Raw genomic sequence first — 18,843 nt, 5'->3', positions numbered from 1 at the left:
TTCTAGAAGAAATACCTGATACAGATTACAATCTGTTCCTCCCTAAGAATGACAGGATAAAGAAGGGAGGGAAATTTTCTCTTTAACCATTTGCTATGATCAACTTGTATGGTATTTGTAATCAACAGCTCTATGTAAGGGCAAACCAGAAAGGAAAACAGAGCTCTACTGATATTAGCAGCCGTTTCTCAGGTGCTTAACTAACACTATAGTCTGACCGTCAGATCTCCAATATGCTCAGGCTTCTTTGTAAAGCCTAAGACTTCCACTTAGCTATAAAGTGCAAGTTAGTGGCAGAATCTGTATCCATATTTCACTAAGGGAATTTAGATAAAATCCCACATCCTGGAAAAAACATACTATAGTTAATTCATAAAAATTAGTTTAATTTCATCAGACCAGGAGCTTTGGCAACCCCTTCTTGGTTTCATCTATAAAATCCTACTCCAAATAAATTCTTCCTATCTGATAGTATAGTTACTGAATTTTTTTTCTCCTGTCTTGCAGGAATTAAAACATCCTTACAACTGCAGACAAGCTTTCTATAACCACACTACTGTTACAATGCAACATTTCAAGTTCTTCTGAATACATTACAAAAATCCATATTATTGACCATCACATTACAGCTCTATGGAAAAGTGACTAACTTGCTTATCTAAGAGTAGACTTAAACAAGTCTATTAACAAAATGTAGTTCTCTCCATAATAAACATATCTCATAGCACTTAAAACTCAGTTACTGCTCTTTTTACACAGACAGCAGCACTATCTGCACATGTTACTATTCTAAGAAAACTCTTAAAATTAAGTGTGTGTTTGTTGGTGGCCTTGGCCATGAGTAAAGGCCATTTGGAAATCACTAACTCCAGGTCACGGTTACCTTCTCTGCTTGCGCAGTCGATTGGGTAATAAAGCCCATACAGGCAACAAAGGCAAACAGACCTTGCCAGGTTGACATGTTCTGACTTTTTATGAGTTCAGCTAAACTGCAACTTCAAAAGAGAAAGAAAGTGAAAAATATTGTTCTTTTCCATACGTTTTCTCTGCAACAGTACTACAGAATACATCCATCAATGCATCATGGTCCTAGGAGCTAGAACTGGAGGAACCGATACCGCAGTCATTAAACAGAGTTTTTATTGTTTCAAAGTTTTACTGCAGTAGGGCCTGACGACTGCAACTAAGACTAGGAATCCACTGGTTTTAGGGAATGCAGGTACACCAAGAGACATAGCACAAGCCAAAAAAAAACCCCTAGTTATTTATTCTCACTTGTGCCTTCCAGCAGGCCAGTAGTCTCCCAGGAGTTGCTTCAGAAGAGAGGCATTAAGCATTGCAGGCTCAGTCTTCTGATACAGAACTTCTAAGATCCTTTCTGTACACATATGAGGTAATGTTTAGCTGAGCAAATAACAAGTACAAACTGCTGTGTGGAAAAGGTCAGTGGAGGTTAGAGGAGAAACACGGAGAATTCTTCCAAAAACCTTTCAAGATTCTAGTTTTCTCACATTTATTTGCTGACACTGCAACCTATTTCACATCTTTATCATATGTGCAGCCTAAGTTTTATTTCTCAATTTGGGATATGAGATACTACCAAAAACCCCCCAAACCCAAAGAGAATTGTGTTCCAAAAGCTGTGTTACAATCCCTGAACAACAGCAATACAAAAAGCACTTAAAGAAAAAAAAAGTGAATCTCATATATTAAGAGTCCCTTGGAGAAAGGGGTGTCACAGAATAGTCAGATTTAGATGTGAAACATCAAAACACTGGGGAACTCTGAAATCTGGAATACACCATGACTAACCAAAAATTTGTTAATGAACAAAGAAAAAATCATAAATAAATAAACTCTGCCACTGTGAAGTATAGAGCCACCCTCATTAGAACTCCACAGGCTTGGAGGCTTGAGAAGAAATTATCTGCTCCATAAGCACCATCAGCTATCAGAAGGGACACCAGGAAGCCACCAAAATTTTGATTGCATAGTTTGTTTTGTTTGGGGCACATGTATTAAAAACAAACAGAAGTAGGACAAGCACAATATTTATAAGGGACATGGTGAGAAGACAATCCAAACTTGCTTAATGTACTCAGGTTTAATGTTAGTTATCTTGGGATCTTACACTGAAGAAACTGGATGAACAAAGGTATTGAGGTAAAATGGAAGATTTAAGCCTTTTTTAAGGCATTGCTAACCACTATGATTTAATGTAAGAACCTACATGCTGCAGGCACTCTACTAAATGGGAAAAAACAGTAGATACAACAACTAGTAGACAGTCAGGAATGAAGGAAAGCAGGAGTCATAAGCTCATCAGCCTGGAGTATCTATCTAACAGCCTCTACCTGTTTCAGCTGGGATGTGCTACAGGTGCCCACAAAGCAAGCATCCTCCCTGCCTGCATTTGCTGAGTGTGGTTGTTTTGCCTACTAGGTCCAAATAACTTCAAAGTTTGCTGCCTACTTTTGTTCATCATTGTACTCATCTCTAGAGTTTTCAAAGCTTATTTTCAAATAATTGATAAGCAGCTAAATAGTACCAGCCCTACTTTTAATCTCTTCAGGAACTCAATCCAAGTGTCTCCATCCCATAGACACACCACAAGCTTACTGGTTTTGGTATGCCATGAAGTCAGCATTTCTTCTTCTTGCTGCTCAGTGTGTCATCTGCCCATACAACTGCACATTCCTTCACCTCTCAGGCTTAAGCAGCAGGAGGAAGGAGAAGATGCATCTCTCAGTCTGTTCTCCCAGCACAGAACAATACAATTTAAATATCATGGGAGCTTCAGCTTAGTACAAGCAACTAAGCTGGGAGATAGTAATAGCACCACTGAGTGCTTGCCTACTCTTCTCTGGTTCATTTAATATTGGGCAGATTTTCACTAGTGAGAGCAGCGTGATATAATTGTTAATATACGCTAATTGTACAAGTGTGTCCAGTGGTCAGATTAAAGCAGAATGTTTACAAACATTTCAAGGTTGGAAAAAACCTAAAACCTAAAAAAACCTAACAAGACCGTGTTTATTCAAAATAAAGACTAAAATTAAAGATTAAACATTCAGTTGTGAATTGTTTGGCTCTTGTGTGATAAAGGATTTCTGGGAAAGACAAGCAGAGGTGAAGCCTGAGCTTTTCATGAGCTGCCTACAAGGAGAAGTGACAGATTACCTGTATTTCATAGAAACTAATAGGAATTTCCAAGACACTCAGGAACCTTGCTGCAAGGAATAGCTCAACATTCTCTTCCAAGTTCCTTCTCACTGGTTTCAATCCCCCTTCTCCCTTGTAGCCGCTCTTAACTGCGTATCCACTTGGGTGAGTATTCAAAGAACTGTTTTGTGCCAAAAATACTAAGGTGTTAGCTGTAAGAGTGGAAATTTAATGTTAATGTTAGTAAAATGTATGACATAAAATTATGAGACTGCAGATAGGTTTTAAAAAAGTACTGAGAAGCAGTGAAATATTTAAACATGAGTATTGATACATTTTATTAGTACTTGATGAAGTAATGTCAGAGACCCCTAGTTACTATCAGCTGCTACTGAACACTAAAACTTACCAGCTATTTGAAATGAAGTGACTGTGATAATATGCAGCTGAGGAGTTTGGCCATAATAAGAAGAAAAAATACAATTTAGTTAACACCATCCCTTCACCTATCAGTATTTAATTAATAATGGTCTTCAGAAGTAATAAGCAATGTAAACTTACTTATATTCTGAACTGAAATATGCCCAAACCCCAGATATCCAAGATCAATATCACAATGCTGACTTCAACCTTGCAATTAGAAAGTCATGTGTTAGTATTTAAAATATATGCATAGTAAATGCCCATTTTCCTTCAGGCTTAAACATTTGGCACACAACATCATCACCATTTCATAACAACATAAACTGGAGGAGATCAAGAAGTGTTGCCTATGGTCTTTTTAGCTTAAAACTTTAATTACTCAGCATGGGAAATGAATTGTGATTAAAATCATGCAGATACTCAGATTACAAAAGAAATACTTCAAATACAATTGCACGTTTCAAATTTACTAAGTCAAAAATCTACTTTGAGATAAAAATGGAAGATTAATCAAATGTACTGAGCAATTACAAGATTAGCATAAATAAATTAGTATTTATATTTCTAGAATAAAGTAATCAGTGAAAACAGCATTTTTAACACATATACTGGTACAAGAGGTACAGCCCATTTACCATCCTTCAGACTGTGATCCACTCATCTGATATAAAGCCACAAATACTATAAAACTGCATACTATTAAAGCACAGCAGCCAGCCTGTCCACAACAGAAGATTTCTACCTGCATACTGCAGTGTAGAGACAAGTTATTTGAAAAAATACATGATTTCAAAGATTAAGGGGGTTTAATTATACAGCTTCCAAAAAAAGTATAGCGAAAGCTGCATGACCAAATCCCCACTGAACATTACAAAATGCCTTTGGCCAAAATTCCAAATGTAAAGACCTGAAATTCTGGTCAAAAATACACAACCTATTAGCTTCTCTACTTTTGTGCATGCAAGTGACAGCAGAAACAAGTTCCATGTTTGTGCACCTTGGGGTTCTTTTTCGTTTGGGGTTGTTTAAGTAACTGTTCACATGAAGAATCATGTAGCTGCACAGGGGTCAGCTGCATAATCAGGTTCCAAGTGACCACAGGCCTACTCTCATGAAAACTGAATCACAGCATTTCTCCAGATGACAATGGTCTCATTTCTCCAACTTCAAGAAGAAAAAAAAACAACATACTTATTTTTGTCACAAGCATAACAAGAATACAAATGAGAACAATTAGAGTCTTCAATAGCCAGGTTTACAATTCCTGAACCAATTCACCCATATGAGCAATGATACAGGGAAAATTACATAAAAACTAGAATATAAATATTACACTGTACCATGAAACACTACAAACAGAATATACAAAAACTTACATTAGGGCATTAATTATCAGTGAATCCATTAAACAGAACACTTTAATATTAATACAGCTTGGAAGGTAAACATAACCCACAGGCTAAGTTTTCAAATGGCTGTTTATCAATGCAGCATAAGACATTTCCATAGTGCAAATCTTACCAACTGTATGAAAGATACTGTCCCTTTCAGAAAAATGCTTCTTCCTCCATCCCCCTCAAAATAACAAAGTCATAAAATCATATCTTGTTTCACATTTAGTACAAGATGTGGTTTGAGACATACAGTCATCAGGAAGCTGAAATTTAACATTGAAACAAGGTTGAACAATATTAAGAAATTAAAGTAAAAAAGTTAGATATGCTCTAGCTGGAAGACATGAAACCCAAAAAATCTGATCCATGAAAAAGGGAAAATAAAAAGACAACAAGCTTTCCTTTTTCTCATTTGTTGGAAATATATTGCATGACAATACTCAACACTCCCTATATTGCACCAACAACTGTGAGACTACTTTAATTGCTGAAGAATCACAGTGTTAAGGATATCTGCTTCTCGTAGTGTCAGGCTTTCATCTGTTAGCTCTTTATTTGGAAAGGTAGTCACAAGAACAAAATCACACGTTCCAAATTCTGGACGGGACTGGATAATGAAATCCCGAATATCCTTAATCCTGTGGAAAGGAAATGGACATGAAAACTGTGCATTATTCCATTTTAATATAAATCTCTGAACATCAAGATGATCAGAGAACACAAAAGCTTCTAACAGACTAAATTATTTCATATGTTCTGTTGATTTTACATTTCCATTTGATTCAGATGACCAATGACTGTGGCCTAGGATTTTTGCTTCTTGCATACAAAACCTGAAAAATTTAACATTGCTTGATTTCTCAAATAACAGAATGAAATTTGTAACACAGAACTACATTGCAGGCTGATACTTAGCATAGAAAATCAAGTACTTTCAACACCAGCAGTCAAAAACTTCACTATTAATTGACATGTTCCAACAAGGCTAAATTAATAACAGAAGGAGAAATCTTAAAATATGTTGCCAGCTGAAGAAAGCTGCACATTGGATGTGCCTTCATTCTGACCCTCAAGGAAACAAAGGAAACAGGTGAAGTCTCCATGTAACAACATGAGCCCATTGAGTCCATGGTAGGAGCACCTCCCAAGGCAGGATCCAAGCTCACTCTCAGCTGTGCACAGTTCTGACAAGGGCACAGTTCTGACAAGGGCTGGCTTGAACCCTGCTTGCTGTGAAGCACAGGTGGAACTACTGCCCAAAACTCTGCCCCCTACACAAAGTTCTCTCAGCCATGCAGTGCAAAGTAGAGCTTTGCAGAACCTTGCACTAACACAACCTCTTAGGCAAATAAATGGGGTTGGCCAACACCATTTGTGGCAGTGCCCCAGTAATGTCAACATAACTGATGGCAAGCTCTAATCAGCAAACTAAAAGATCTAAAAAAGCCACCAAGTTCACACGCTGCCAGTTTGTAGGAGATGATCATCCAAACCAAAACAAAGGCTGGCTCTCTGTATTACATCCAGCCTACATGCCAGAGCTGCAAATGAGTATGTTAGGTCCATATACCCTCTGCATGTGGGCTGCAGTCTGCACTTGTAACCCACGTCTTGTTTAGTCATAGTCTCAAGTATAACAAGGTAGAAAACTGGAGGCCTTGATTATGTGCCAAAGCATTTCTTTTCCTGCAGTGTGAGCTATATTAAGTTCAGACTATACTCCAAAATACCATAAAATAAAGTGCCTTCACAGCACCATCTGAGTCACCTGCATGCTCCTCCCAAGAACAATTATGGCTGGTATTGTGCCCTTACAAATCACAGGACATAGCAGGTCATGAAATTTGTGACTGCAGTGACTGCAGTTATAAAATATCTTGTCTTTCCAGTTACAGAATTTTATTTTGATTATCAATTTATCAGTACAACTATATTATGAAAATGACAGAGCTGTAACTTTTCACTGCAGCTGTGTTGCCCCTCTTTTTTGATACCTTGTAAATATTAATGACAAAATACAAATGTAGCAAAGTAGTTGTGGTTACTGCACTGATGTAGAATCAATTTACCTGTGTGTTTGATTAAATCTTTGTATTAATCGGCTTCCATCTGCTAATCTGATTTGAATTTTAGTTGCTGGCATGGAATCATCAATCAGAACAGGTGCATTGAGAATGGATTTCTCCTCCTCCTCTGGGGAAGAAGGCGTGCTGACTATTTCAGGTGTAAGGCTAAGGGATTGAAAATAAAACCAAACCAGATGTTACTAATGGAGCTAAACCAGAATTTAATAATTCAGATGTCTTTTTCATTGAATGACTATAATTTACAGCTAGTACAAATAAGCAATGAACTAAGTATAAATACAGCTTTTAAAATAGAGACACAAATAACGCTTTTGTAGTTTATTGCCAATGACTGCACTATTTCATGTTTATTTTTCTTATAACTGCATTTTGTCACATTTCCATTTTTTAAAGAGGTAATCAATTACAAACAAATCATCTTTGTTTATGCTTACAAAGCATGAAATTCCAGGCTTTGATCCCAAGATTTATATATTGTACCTCATGGACTTCATTTAAAAAAAAAATCATGTACCATTACACTGCATTAAACTGACCCAAACTGCTTTAGCAATTGCCTTCAGGAGCACCCCTTTATGGTTCTGGGCATCTCCCAGATACAAGGGAACAAATGATACTGACAGATTATTGATATCACCACATAGTAAGCTTGGAATTTCTTCTGCTTCATGCAAGAATATATATCTGACTGAAGATAACTATTTGGCTGCTCTTTTCATTGCTTATATAACTGAGATTTCATAAGCTACCAAAACAAATAAAAATGCCACACAACAGGTGTCCACATTTTCTTCCATACAGAACCTCCTTTCTCCCCCACCTACTTTCTTTAATAACCTGAGGAAGTCTTCAATTGCAGAAGTTCTATACAATTGATCAATATCTTGCTCCTACCAGAGCTTTGCAGTTTTAGTGAGCAAATTTTTTCATTTTCAAAAAGATGAATACAAAAAAATAATGATCCCAGCAGTAAAAGACAACATGTAATGCAGCTAAGCCAGAGCACAGTATGTCCTTACTAACCAGTATCATGTTACGACCAAGTTCTGCCTTTATCTCACTAAACAGGAAATTATTATTTAGGTCTGCTTCCTCTATACAGACAGATTTTTTTTTTTCTTGAAGCTTGTACAGTTTTGCTTGACTTTTAAACACTGATGAATTTATGTTAAAACAAAGAAAAACAGGTAAAATTATATGCAAGAACAGGCATAGAAATCTCACAGTCACGATTAAGTGCGAAGTATTTAGCAAATCTATGAGCAGTTTTGGACATTGGACTTACTCAGCTTTTTTTTTTTTTAAGATTATATATTTATTTCAGGGCTGAGACTCGCATAGAATACTGTCACATTCCTTTTTGTCATCTTCTCTAACAGCCTCCTAACTGCTTAAATCCACTTTTGAAATAGCATATGAACACACAACAAAAACCTTAAGCGTTCTGTACCTTCCAAGTTTTTGCCCTTCTCCACTGAAAGCTTTGAATCGCAGTCTAGGCTTCACATATTCCTGCTCTTGGTGATCTTCCATATCCAAATTAACCTGGCCACCATGAACAAGTCGTTGCAGTTCCACAGGAATTTCCCTTAATTATAAAAAAGAAAGTTTCCCTATTATGTTCTGCACTGAAATCCAAACTTACACAGAAATATTACAAAGTAGATTATAAGCAGACATTACGAGCCACAGACATTGTTCTATGATCTGATTTACACCCAAATAATAGATAAAACAAAAAAATGAAGATAAAAAAAACAGTGATCCGACAGTCAACACTCAGAACCTACTGACAGTCAAAACCAAGGATGGGCCAACAAAACACAGGAAACTAAAAGCTATAGCAAGTAGCATTCACAGTTAAATCACCAGATGGAACCAACACATTCCAAATTTTTAAATGCCCAATGCGTCTGATGACAAATACAAACCATATTTTATGGGTCCAAGCAGAAATGAAGCCTTCAGCTATTAATTATCACTAACATGTGAAGAAAGTGTTTTTCTTCACTTTTCTTGAAAGACCTCAAACAATTGTAATTTTAACTCACCCTCTTTTAACAGACTCAAGAAACTGAGCATTTGTTGGGTCTGAATAGGATCTCAACTCGCCATCATCTAAACTGAAGCCATTCCTCCACAGTTTCAGCAAAATTTGAACCTAGGAAGCAAAATAAATAAAAAAAAACAAACAAAGAAACAAACAAAAAAGCAAGATAGACAAATAATGTATTTCAATTTCATACAAATGATTTATACAGCTACAGAACTACAGGCCAGTTAGTCTCACCTCTGTGCCCAGCAAGATAATGAAGCAGATCCTTCTGAAGGCTCTGCAAAGGCACATGGAAAATGAGGAGGTGGCTGGTGGCAACTAACATGGCTTCACTCTGGACAAATCATGACTGACAAATTTGGTGGCCTTTTACAATAGAGTTACAGTGAGAGCTGACAAGGGAAGAGTAACTGACATCATCTACCTGGATTTGTGCAAAGCATTTGACACTGTCCTGCATGACATCCTGGTCTCTAAATTGGGAATATATGGATACAAAGGATGGACCACTCAGTGAATAAATAATTGGCTGTATGGTTGCACTCAAAGAGCTGTAGTCAATGGCTCCATGTCCATTGACAATGGCTCAAGACCAGTGACAAGTGGAGTTCCTCAAGGGTCCGCAATGGGGCCAGTGCTGTGTAATTTCTTTTCTGGCAACATGGACAGTGGGACTGAGCACACCTTCAGCAAGTCTGCTGATGACACCAAGCTGTGTGGTGTGACAGACAAGCTGGAGGGCAGGGAGGACATCCAGAGGGACCTTGGCAGGCTGAAGAGATGGACCCATGCCAAGCTCATGAAGTCCAACAAGGCCAAGAGCAAGGTCCTGCACCGTGTCCCTGCCCATGGCAGAGGGGTTGGAACGAGACGATTTAAAGATCGTCCTTGGTACCTTCCAACTAAAACCATTCTGTGATTTATGATTCTATGGTTCTATGAATTTTTGATCTACACTCACTAGATTTTGTAGCAGACCACAAAAAAGAATGCAAATGAAAAAAAAAACAACAAACCAAACCAGCAAACAGAGCACTGCACTGCAACTATCAGAACCCTTTAAAAAAGTTATAGTCTGTTACCTACTTCAAGATCACTTCTACACTTGGGATGAAAGAATCTCTTGATCTGTGACTGAACAAATACTCATTCACTATGCAGTCATCTCCACTGTGTTCCAACTACTTTTAGAATGCAGTAAACATTTTTAGTTGATAAATGAGGAAATAAATCCATAAAAGTAAAAATTCCCCCTGATACATCAGCTAAAAAGAAAACTCTTCTTTCCTCAATCTGTCATGTGCTGAGCTCCAGTGAAGTCCATACCAACTCCATTCAGTTTGGATGTTGAGAATCCTGGAAACCACTTTGCTTCACTCCCTTCTTGTTTTGCTGCCTTGCCTGTACCTCCAGCCAGAGCCTTTCACCTTCAAAGCCTGCACCTCTCTTCCCTGCAAGACCCTTACAGTCCAGCACGACAAGGCTTTCCTAGACAGCAAAACTGACCTCCCCCCAGGGGAAATATCCCTGCTTCTTCTTAGAGACCTCCCTGCAGCAGGCTTCTGGCACTTGGTAGCTTCTGGTGTGATGTGACAGCACTCCCATCCTGAATCACATTGTTTGGCCTCAGTCATTTCTTGATTTTGTTTCTAGATCAACTTAACATTTGCTCTATCCATTCACAGGAACAGTGAAGTGTAGAGCATTTTGTTTCCTCTCCCTCATCTCATCTTTAGGGAAGAAAGAGGATAGACGAATTTCCAAAAGCCTCTAACCTTCTGCTTCATTTTTCCTGGAATATATCCATGCCCTTCAGTCTGAGCCTGGCTGCTTTGAAAGGCACAAGAAGAAAAATATCCTAACCCAAGAGGATTAAAATGTTAGCATAGCTAAGAGAAAGCAGAACAAAAGTGAGAGAGAAGTAAAAGAAAGGAATTTCAAAGTAACTAACATCAGAAAATTCCCCAATGGATGCCTTAGTGATATCCAATGAACATCTGTCCCATGTGAAAACTTAAAGAATTCCTACTTAACACATAGCTAATATTTAGAAATCAGCCTTTCCTCATAGATATAGTTACAATAATACCTGGCATTACAAACTGTAAATGTCATTAAACAGACATCTGCTGGAGATGCTGATTCCTGCTATTCATAATGTTACTTACATCTTGATTTTCTCCGTATATGTATTCAGAGTGTTTTTGTGACGAGTCACCCAGTCTATATCCACCACCAGAAAATGACTGGGAAGAAAACAAAAGCTCATTAAAATAAACATTTGAAACAGTTTCTTAAAATTCTTACCTAGATGCAAATAAAGCATCAGCAAGCTTGTTTCTGTGATAAACAGCAAATACATTTTTTTAACTTGTATATTTTCTAAATGGAAAATTATACCTAGTAACCATAATCAGGCTAAGCAGGTTTTATGTGGGCATTTACATTTCTAATCTGTACACTTTTTTAGACATTAGTAATTAAAAAGAGATTTTTAAATGGGCTACAACTACATTAATCAATTTAATTAAATAAATTTTAATTAAAAATAAAGCAGATAATTCCAGTTCATGTTGATTTCTAATAATTCTTGCTGGAATTGTTCAGTTCCTCCCTGCTTTATTTTCTGGATCAAGCTGCTTGAGCACAACTGTGTTCGTCAAATCCTCTGCAATTTCCAAACCATAAAAAGGCATATTTGCTCTTGTATTGTTACATGAGTTTCAGAGGGACCAATACAAACAGAGGTCAAACCATATTTTAATTTTTACCTTAGCTTTACTGAAATCACCAGATGTTCTTGAGGCTTCATCTAATGGGACAGCTCCATGTTCTTTTGCTTCTTTGAAGAGTTCAGCAACAATTCTACTGGGATTATTAGAAGCCCCAGAAATCTGTAATCCTCTATATTCTGAGTCACCTGAATAAAATCTTTAGAACAGGAATAGCCATAAGCAACAAACCTTTAAATGACAACATAATTTTCCTCTTCCCATTAAAAAAAAAAAAAAATTAACAAAGAGACAAATCTGGCATACGGCTGTTTCATACTGATCACAGAAATGTTCCACTTGGTTCTGATCTTCCCAGCAACTGCACTATTTGAGAGACATTACACTTACAAAACTACCAAGGTGCCTTCTGGATCAGAGCCTAGAGGCTAAGGACATATGTTTCAGTGAGGCAGCCATGGCTTTAGACCCCCCCCCAGGAAGACACATTTCCTCAGAGGTGTCCTGTGCATGGGACTTTACCTGGGCTGGTTAGAATACAGATTCACAGTTAGCATTGCCTTGGTAGAATGAGTCTGAAACTACTGTTGGAAAACCTGCACTGTGCCACAGTTTGATCTTTTCATTGAACAATCCATCCTGCAGATATCAGAACTGGAAAGTTTTTAATAGATTTAATTAACTTTTCAAGGCATTTCAAAATCTGTGAAAACTGCTATGACAGCTAATCTGTGCTCTTTTCCTTTGACACAGCCCCATTTTTAACTTTTGGAGATGAAATGTTAAATTACAAATAAATCTGTTCAAAATTGTACCTGCTTGGTTATGAAGATCAAGATATTCCTTAAGAATTATCTTGAGGAAGGTCCCTATAAATCTCTAAATACTTACAGAATTGATGCTGTAAAAAAATCTATATATAAATACAAAACCTGGAAAATGCAAGGGCGTTTGTCTTTGATTACAAGAAGCATTAATAACTAATAAGGTAAGTGCTTCTTGCTTTCTTTGAATTTTTCACTTAACCCCTTGTTGCAAGGAAAATCAGTCAATCGATCCACATGAAACTGTGTCTCAGGCCAGTGTCTCCAAAATGCTGTTGATTCCACCATATTTCACAACGATCTAAAACCAGCAGTAGCTATGAAAGTGCTGTGCAATCATACAGCTTTTTCAATGTCACATAACTGGCAACCCTTTAGCATCATCTATCCTTTGTACAGAAATCTGTATCTATTATCCCAATAGCTATTTATATGGAAAATCTTTAATCATTAGATTTAAAATAACTACAGCAGTAAGGGGACAAAATAAGAATTCTCATTAGCCCCTGGATTCAAGCAATAAAGGAAATATTCAAATATGTGAGTAATGGATACAGAGAATGATCCAGAATATTTGAGAAAAGGCAAAAAAGCTTTTGAAACCGAGAGCAAGTTACAAGAGCTTTATATCCATAGTCAGGTGTTAATTCATCTACAGATCCTATATCACAACATCCAGATTCTGCTAAATATAGTTTCACTAGAGCAGCATACAGCTAACACTTGCTCTAATAAGTCACACAGCATTTCTGTAGCTACTAGCTCTTTGCCAGACAGAATTAGCTTGAATTAGCTTATTTTGAATTTTTTAGCTTATTTTGAAAAACAGGGGGGAGCAAAGTGTGAATGCCACAAAAAACCCAATTATTTTAACAATTGTTAAATGAGCTTTGTTTGTTTGTTTTAAAAATACCTTTGGTTTTCTTTGTCATCGCTCATGCTTCTCTCTGGTTTTCTCAACCTCCTAAGAGAATCAATTTTAAGACTGCCAAGAGAATAAAAGAAAACATTTGAAGATAACTGGTAAATACACTTCACTAAGTACTTCATATCTAACTTCTGAAACTACTTTTCCAAAACCTAAGGATATCAAGCTGCTGGGTTCTTTTTTTTGTTTGTTTGTTCTCACCATACTTTATTTTTGGCCAAAGTACATAGCCATGAATGCTTCTCATTGAATAAGCAGGAAAGGCCACATGTATATCAGAGTCATCTTGCAGTAACAGTTGAACTAGATGACAATTGCAGGTCCCTTCCAAATGACTGTAATACAATTCAAGCATAGGTTATGCAGAATTATGCTTTATGTCACCAGTGGTCCCACAGATAACAGGCAATATGCAAGCTCAAGAGCTGTTATAAAACCAGAATGAATTACTATTAAAATTCTTTCCATATTTTGGTTGCTTTTGTTAAGAGGAGAAGTCAACATTACCCTTCTTTGGAATCCTGGAGTCCCTGTTTATGAGGACTTCAGAAGCAAAAAATTTAGTAGTTCTTTCTTCTATTTTATACAATTTTAAAAATATGCTGAATGGCAACATTGCAAAGACTTCCAAAAGATTATTAAACTGAAGATTCAGATTCTGTTTTATGATAAGGACAAACTGACAAGCAACCACAGGACAAGCCACTGCTGTTAGTTTGAAAAATGGCAGGAAAAACTGTACATATATACATGTTTTTATCCTGTAATAGTTGATGGTAAAATTAATTAATGTAATATGTAAATGAGGTAGCCAACGACTATGAAATAGGAACGTACATACAATCTGCAACATGAGTAATGGCAGATCAATAGTTCAGACTTATACAATTTGCCTGATTATTATACCTTGGAAATAAAAATGTAGCAGAGCAGGCCACTGCTTTTTTAAGTATTAGTGGTGATAAACCAATGTAATTCTATATCCCAGTGAATAAGCTGTTTTTATTACTTTCTCAGAAACATGCATTTTTATGGACATTGCATTTTTATTCCTAGTCAGGGTACTAGGAATGCTTTAATCTCTTCTATTTTCTTCTTTCATGGGACTGTAGGTTTTGTGGGGCTTTTACTTTTTTGACAATAGTCTTTTAGGCTTCTTCAAGGAGCTTTCATAACATGACAGCATTTATAATAAGGTGTTTGTTCCATCAGGGCCAGAGACATTCTTCTTCTACACCTGCAATTGTGGAAGGCAAGCCAACTAGATGACTTCAAGGGCAGCATTATGTTTCCTGGCAATTTATATACTTCTTCTCTAAAAGAAAACTGAAATTTACAAGAAAAATATTGGTTTGGATACTACACAAAAAAGCAGCTATCTATTCTTTTTCAGACAGATTCCAGTATGATTGCCAACAAAGACAGTGTTTGCCAACAGCTATCACACTGATGTATTTGAGATACTGTACTGCAGCTTTTCCTTCAGTTAGAGTGGGAAGTTGTAACTTCATGATATGTATTGGTAAATGGAGTTATTTATTTTTTTTATAAGCTGTGTTCTATCTAGCTAATTAATCAAATTGGGTGGTTTCACCAAAACAAACAAAAAAACTCACCAAAAAAGCTATTATTTTCCAAGTGTCACATACTGTGCTAGTATCTCTCCTCCTGAAGATCTGCATTTGCAGATGCACTGGAAGCATGGCTCTGGTAACTAAGATCTTTTCTGCTGCTTAACCTCCTTTAAAACAGAGATCCATATTGGCAGCAGCGATTGAAAGACAAACCAAATACAAGATTTGTTATGGCATCAATGACAATGATGTAAAGACTTCTTTAAAACAAATAAATAAAAAACAATTAGAAGATTCCTTTATAAAAAATTAAAACTACATGGAGTTTTCAAATGCTGTGTGAACTGCAAACACTTCAAACCAGCAGAAGTTGGATTTCTACATAGATAAATCTCCTGCAAAACCCAGACAAATTTATTAAGAAGCCCTTCTTATTCCCCTTACCCAACAGAAGCCTACTAATGAGCCTACTAATGATCATTTTTCATATTAATATTTGTCTCATCAGATATTGTCTTAAGTACAACACTCAAAGCAGCTCACTTGTCAAGTTTCACGCAAATTACCAAACTGCTGAATTTTGAAGAAGCAAAAGAACTGCAGTGGTTTTCAGGTACAGCAAATTTCCAAATTTTATCTGGGCAAACAATGAGCAACACAGCATTTCACTTACAGCATCTTCATCTTATCTGAAATGGGTTTAAAGTGCTTTAGGAGCCTTTGTGCTATGTGGTATTCTAAAGAAATACAAATCAAAAAGCATCTGCACTATTCCAGAGAATGAAGTGCTGGAGAATGCTTTTTATACAAGGAGGAGATCAAGTAAATACAACAAAGTTTTGTGAGCTAATACAGCTCCCATTTAGCACATTTCTGAAGTGCAAAGCACATCTTACCTCTGCGATACTTTTGTGCTACTGATCTTTGTAGCTGTTGGTTTGTCGTGACACAATGACTGCCTTTTAGCTTCATCTTCATATAACTCTGCCAAGGCCAGCTGTAGGAAACAGGACTCTTTTTAGAGGTCTGTAACTCTAGAACTACACACAGAACAGATATAAGACAAAAACTAATGCAAAATACATACATCACCAGAAAATTAGAAACAGCAGCATGAGAAACCTTAATTACTTCTCTAAATTCAACTTCCTTTCTACTTCATGAAGAAAACACGTAATGCTTAATACCACTGTGAGTTAGAACTTGTCTCTGCTGTCATTTGATTCACACTGGCTACATTCAGTGTAAGATATAGAATTCAGAGTATATACACATGTATATATTACTCGTCATCTCTTTAATGTTAATGAATTGAAATAAAGTTGATAGCTAATCCTCTCATAAGACTAGAAAGCTAACAAGTTCATTATCAAGAACTTGGGCATTATTTTTAGTAATTTTACTTTTGTTCTGAATAATACTCTACTTTGCTTGTCAAATCATCTTTAATTTTGCCCCCAAAGCATTTTGTTCACACTATGCAAGTGATATTAGCATTTCATCATACACACCAGAACAGATACTAAGCTACAATTTCATTATGGTTCTCTGTAGATGAAATACACATTAAAATAAAAAGAGGCATCATCTGTTCTTCAAAACACACTGCTATGAACACAAGGATATTAATCCCATATAACTGTGAGACATTTTCTGAAGGGGACAAATATGATCTGAGGAATCATATGCATTAAGAAAATTAAACTGAGTAACACGACAGCTCAAGGAAATCACTGAAGACTTCTCTGTGAGCGTACAGACAAATATCTTTCAGTTATGTAAAGCTGACTGGCTAAATCATAGACAAGAAGTCCATAAGCAGGCACTAAAAGGAACAGGCAAAGATATACCCTGTACCATCCCTAATCCAAAAACTGAGGAATGCTGTGGGAGTGTAAAAGGGCATGGTAAGGCTCCTGTACATACCTTGTATTACAGCTCTTATGGTGCCAGGACAAATCAAGTACAGAGCTAGATGGACAGTCAGCTACTCTGGCTCAGGGGTGCATTTCTATGTTTTTTAACATTTTAGCAATTATCATCTACTCAAAAGGCCTGTTTGCTTCAGCTGACTAAAGAAACATTTTGCAAACAAAAAAGAAGTGGCTCAGACTTTATTCCTGTATTTTTACAAAATTAATCTCAACAAGGACCTATGAAAACCCCAAATAGGAACCAAGAAAAACAGAAAATTATATCCATCTTTCTCTGTTACTTAAATACTATTAAATAAAATAGGGACAGTTTCAGTGACCACAAGTTTCACCTGTTCTCCAATCTGTTACTAAAACGTTTTAAACCTTCCTACAGTTTCAAAGTCACACACACAAAAACGAAATACTGGTAAGAGCGTCTGCAATTTGGCATTCAAGTACTAATGCTGAGTTACTTTTGTGACCACCCTCTTGAAACTTCACCCACGTAAACTTGGGAAAAGATCCTGTCCTCGGTCTCGCACAGCTTGGGAGACTGACATCTTCCCGCGGCGAAGGACACTCCTACCAAATAATCAGAAATCACAACGGCGCCAAAAATAACTTCAAGCACAGTCAAAACCCAGCTCCTGAGGTGTCAGGAGAGCTCTCCCAGCCCCCTGCAGAGCCCAGCACCAGACCCCCTGGCCGCCCTCCCATTCCTAACAGCGCACTATTTTTTCTGAGGCGCGCTTCTAGCTTCAAAAAGGGCGAAAAAAAAAAAAAAAAAAAAAAAAAAAAAAAAGAAAGAAAGAAAAGAAGACGACGGCCTCTATTCTGAAGCACGGCCCGGCCTCGCTACTGCGAGCAGCCCCGGCTGGCAGCGAGATGGGCGGGAGAACCGCGCACCGCCCGCTCCCCTCAGGGGTGGCCTGGGGAAGGCCCGGGGAGCCCCTGAGGGGAACGCGGGGCACTCCGCCCCGCTCCGCTCGGCCCCGCCCCGCAGAGGGAGCGCGGCGTCCATCTCCACCCGCTCACCTGCAAATCCCGGGCGCTGGGCGGGCGGCCCCCACTCCGCGGCTGCCGATCTCTCCGGACGCCGCTGCCGGACGCCGCGGCGGACACATCCTCTTCTTCCTGCGCCGGAGCGGCCCCGCCGTCCGCCATCTTCCGAGGGCGCTTATGGTGGCAGCGGCGGAGGAGGGGAGCGGAGGAGGGGAGGGGAGAAGGAGAGGGGAGGGGAGGGGAGGAGGGGAGGGGAGGGGAGGGGAAGGGAAGGGAGGGGAAGGGAAGGGCGGGGAAGGGCGGGGAAGGGCGGGTCGGGCCTGGAGCCTCCAGGCACTTCCGGCCCAGCGGCGGCTGCCCTGGCAACGGAGGGGCCGGGCCGACATAGCCCCGCCCACCGGGGCGTTTCCATGGGAACGGAGCGCTCTGCTACTGAGGGAGCGAGCACCGCGGGAGGGGCGTCTCTTCTTTTCTTTTCTTTTCTTTTCTTTTCTTTTCTTTTCTTTTCTTTTCTTTTCTTTTCTTTTCTTTTCTTTTCTTTTCTTTTCTTTTCTTTTCTTTTCTTTTCTTTTCTTTTCTTTTCTTTTCTTTTCTTTTCTTTTCTTTTCTTTTCTTTTCTTTTCTTTCCTTTCCTTTCCTTTCCTTTCCTTTCCTTTCCTTTCCTTTCCTTTCCTTTCCTTTCCTTTCCTTTCCTTTTCCTTTTTCCTTTTTCCTTTTTCCTTTTTCCTTTTTCCTTTTTCCTTTT

General features: G+C 38.0%; 1 protein-coding gene across 2 annotated transcripts; it reads right to left on the bottom strand.

Annotated features, from left to right (window-relative positions):
• Positions 1 to 3,475: 3,475 nt before the first annotated feature.
• Positions 3,476 to 18,387, bottom strand: UBXN2B (UBX domain protein 2B). Of its 2 annotated transcripts, XM_071737599.1 has the most exons (9): positions 18,132 to 18,387; positions 16,077 to 16,177; positions 13,592 to 13,663; positions 11,894 to 12,053; positions 11,291 to 11,368; positions 9,118 to 9,227; positions 8,517 to 8,654; positions 7,049 to 7,210; positions 3,476 to 5,617 (listed from the first exon to the last, which is right to left on the bottom strand). In XM_071737599.1, the coding sequence occupies exons 1-9, from the start codon at positions 18,258 to 18,260 to the stop codon at positions 5,455 to 5,457; spliced, it is 1,113 nt and encodes a 370-aa protein (XP_071593700.1). In that variant the 5' UTR covers positions 18,261 to 18,387; the 3' UTR covers positions 3,476 to 5,454. The 2 variants fall into 2 exon arrangements, with proteins under 2 accessions (XP_071593700.1, XP_071593701.1); XM_071737600.1 differs by lacking the exon at positions 13,592 to 13,663 and having other exon boundaries at positions 18,132 to 18,322.
• Positions 18,388 to 18,843: the final 456 nt, after the last annotated feature.

This window comes from Heliangelus exortis, chromosome 2 (assembly GCF_036169615.1).
Source record: "Heliangelus exortis chromosome 2, bHelExo1.hap1, whole genome shotgun sequence".
In the NCBI taxonomy this organism is placed as follows: Eukaryota; Metazoa; Chordata; class Aves; order Apodiformes; family Trochilidae; genus Heliangelus; species Heliangelus exortis.
The sequence above is the reverse complement of the archived record's forward strand: the minus strand, read 5'-3'. Positions and strand labels throughout refer to the sequence as shown.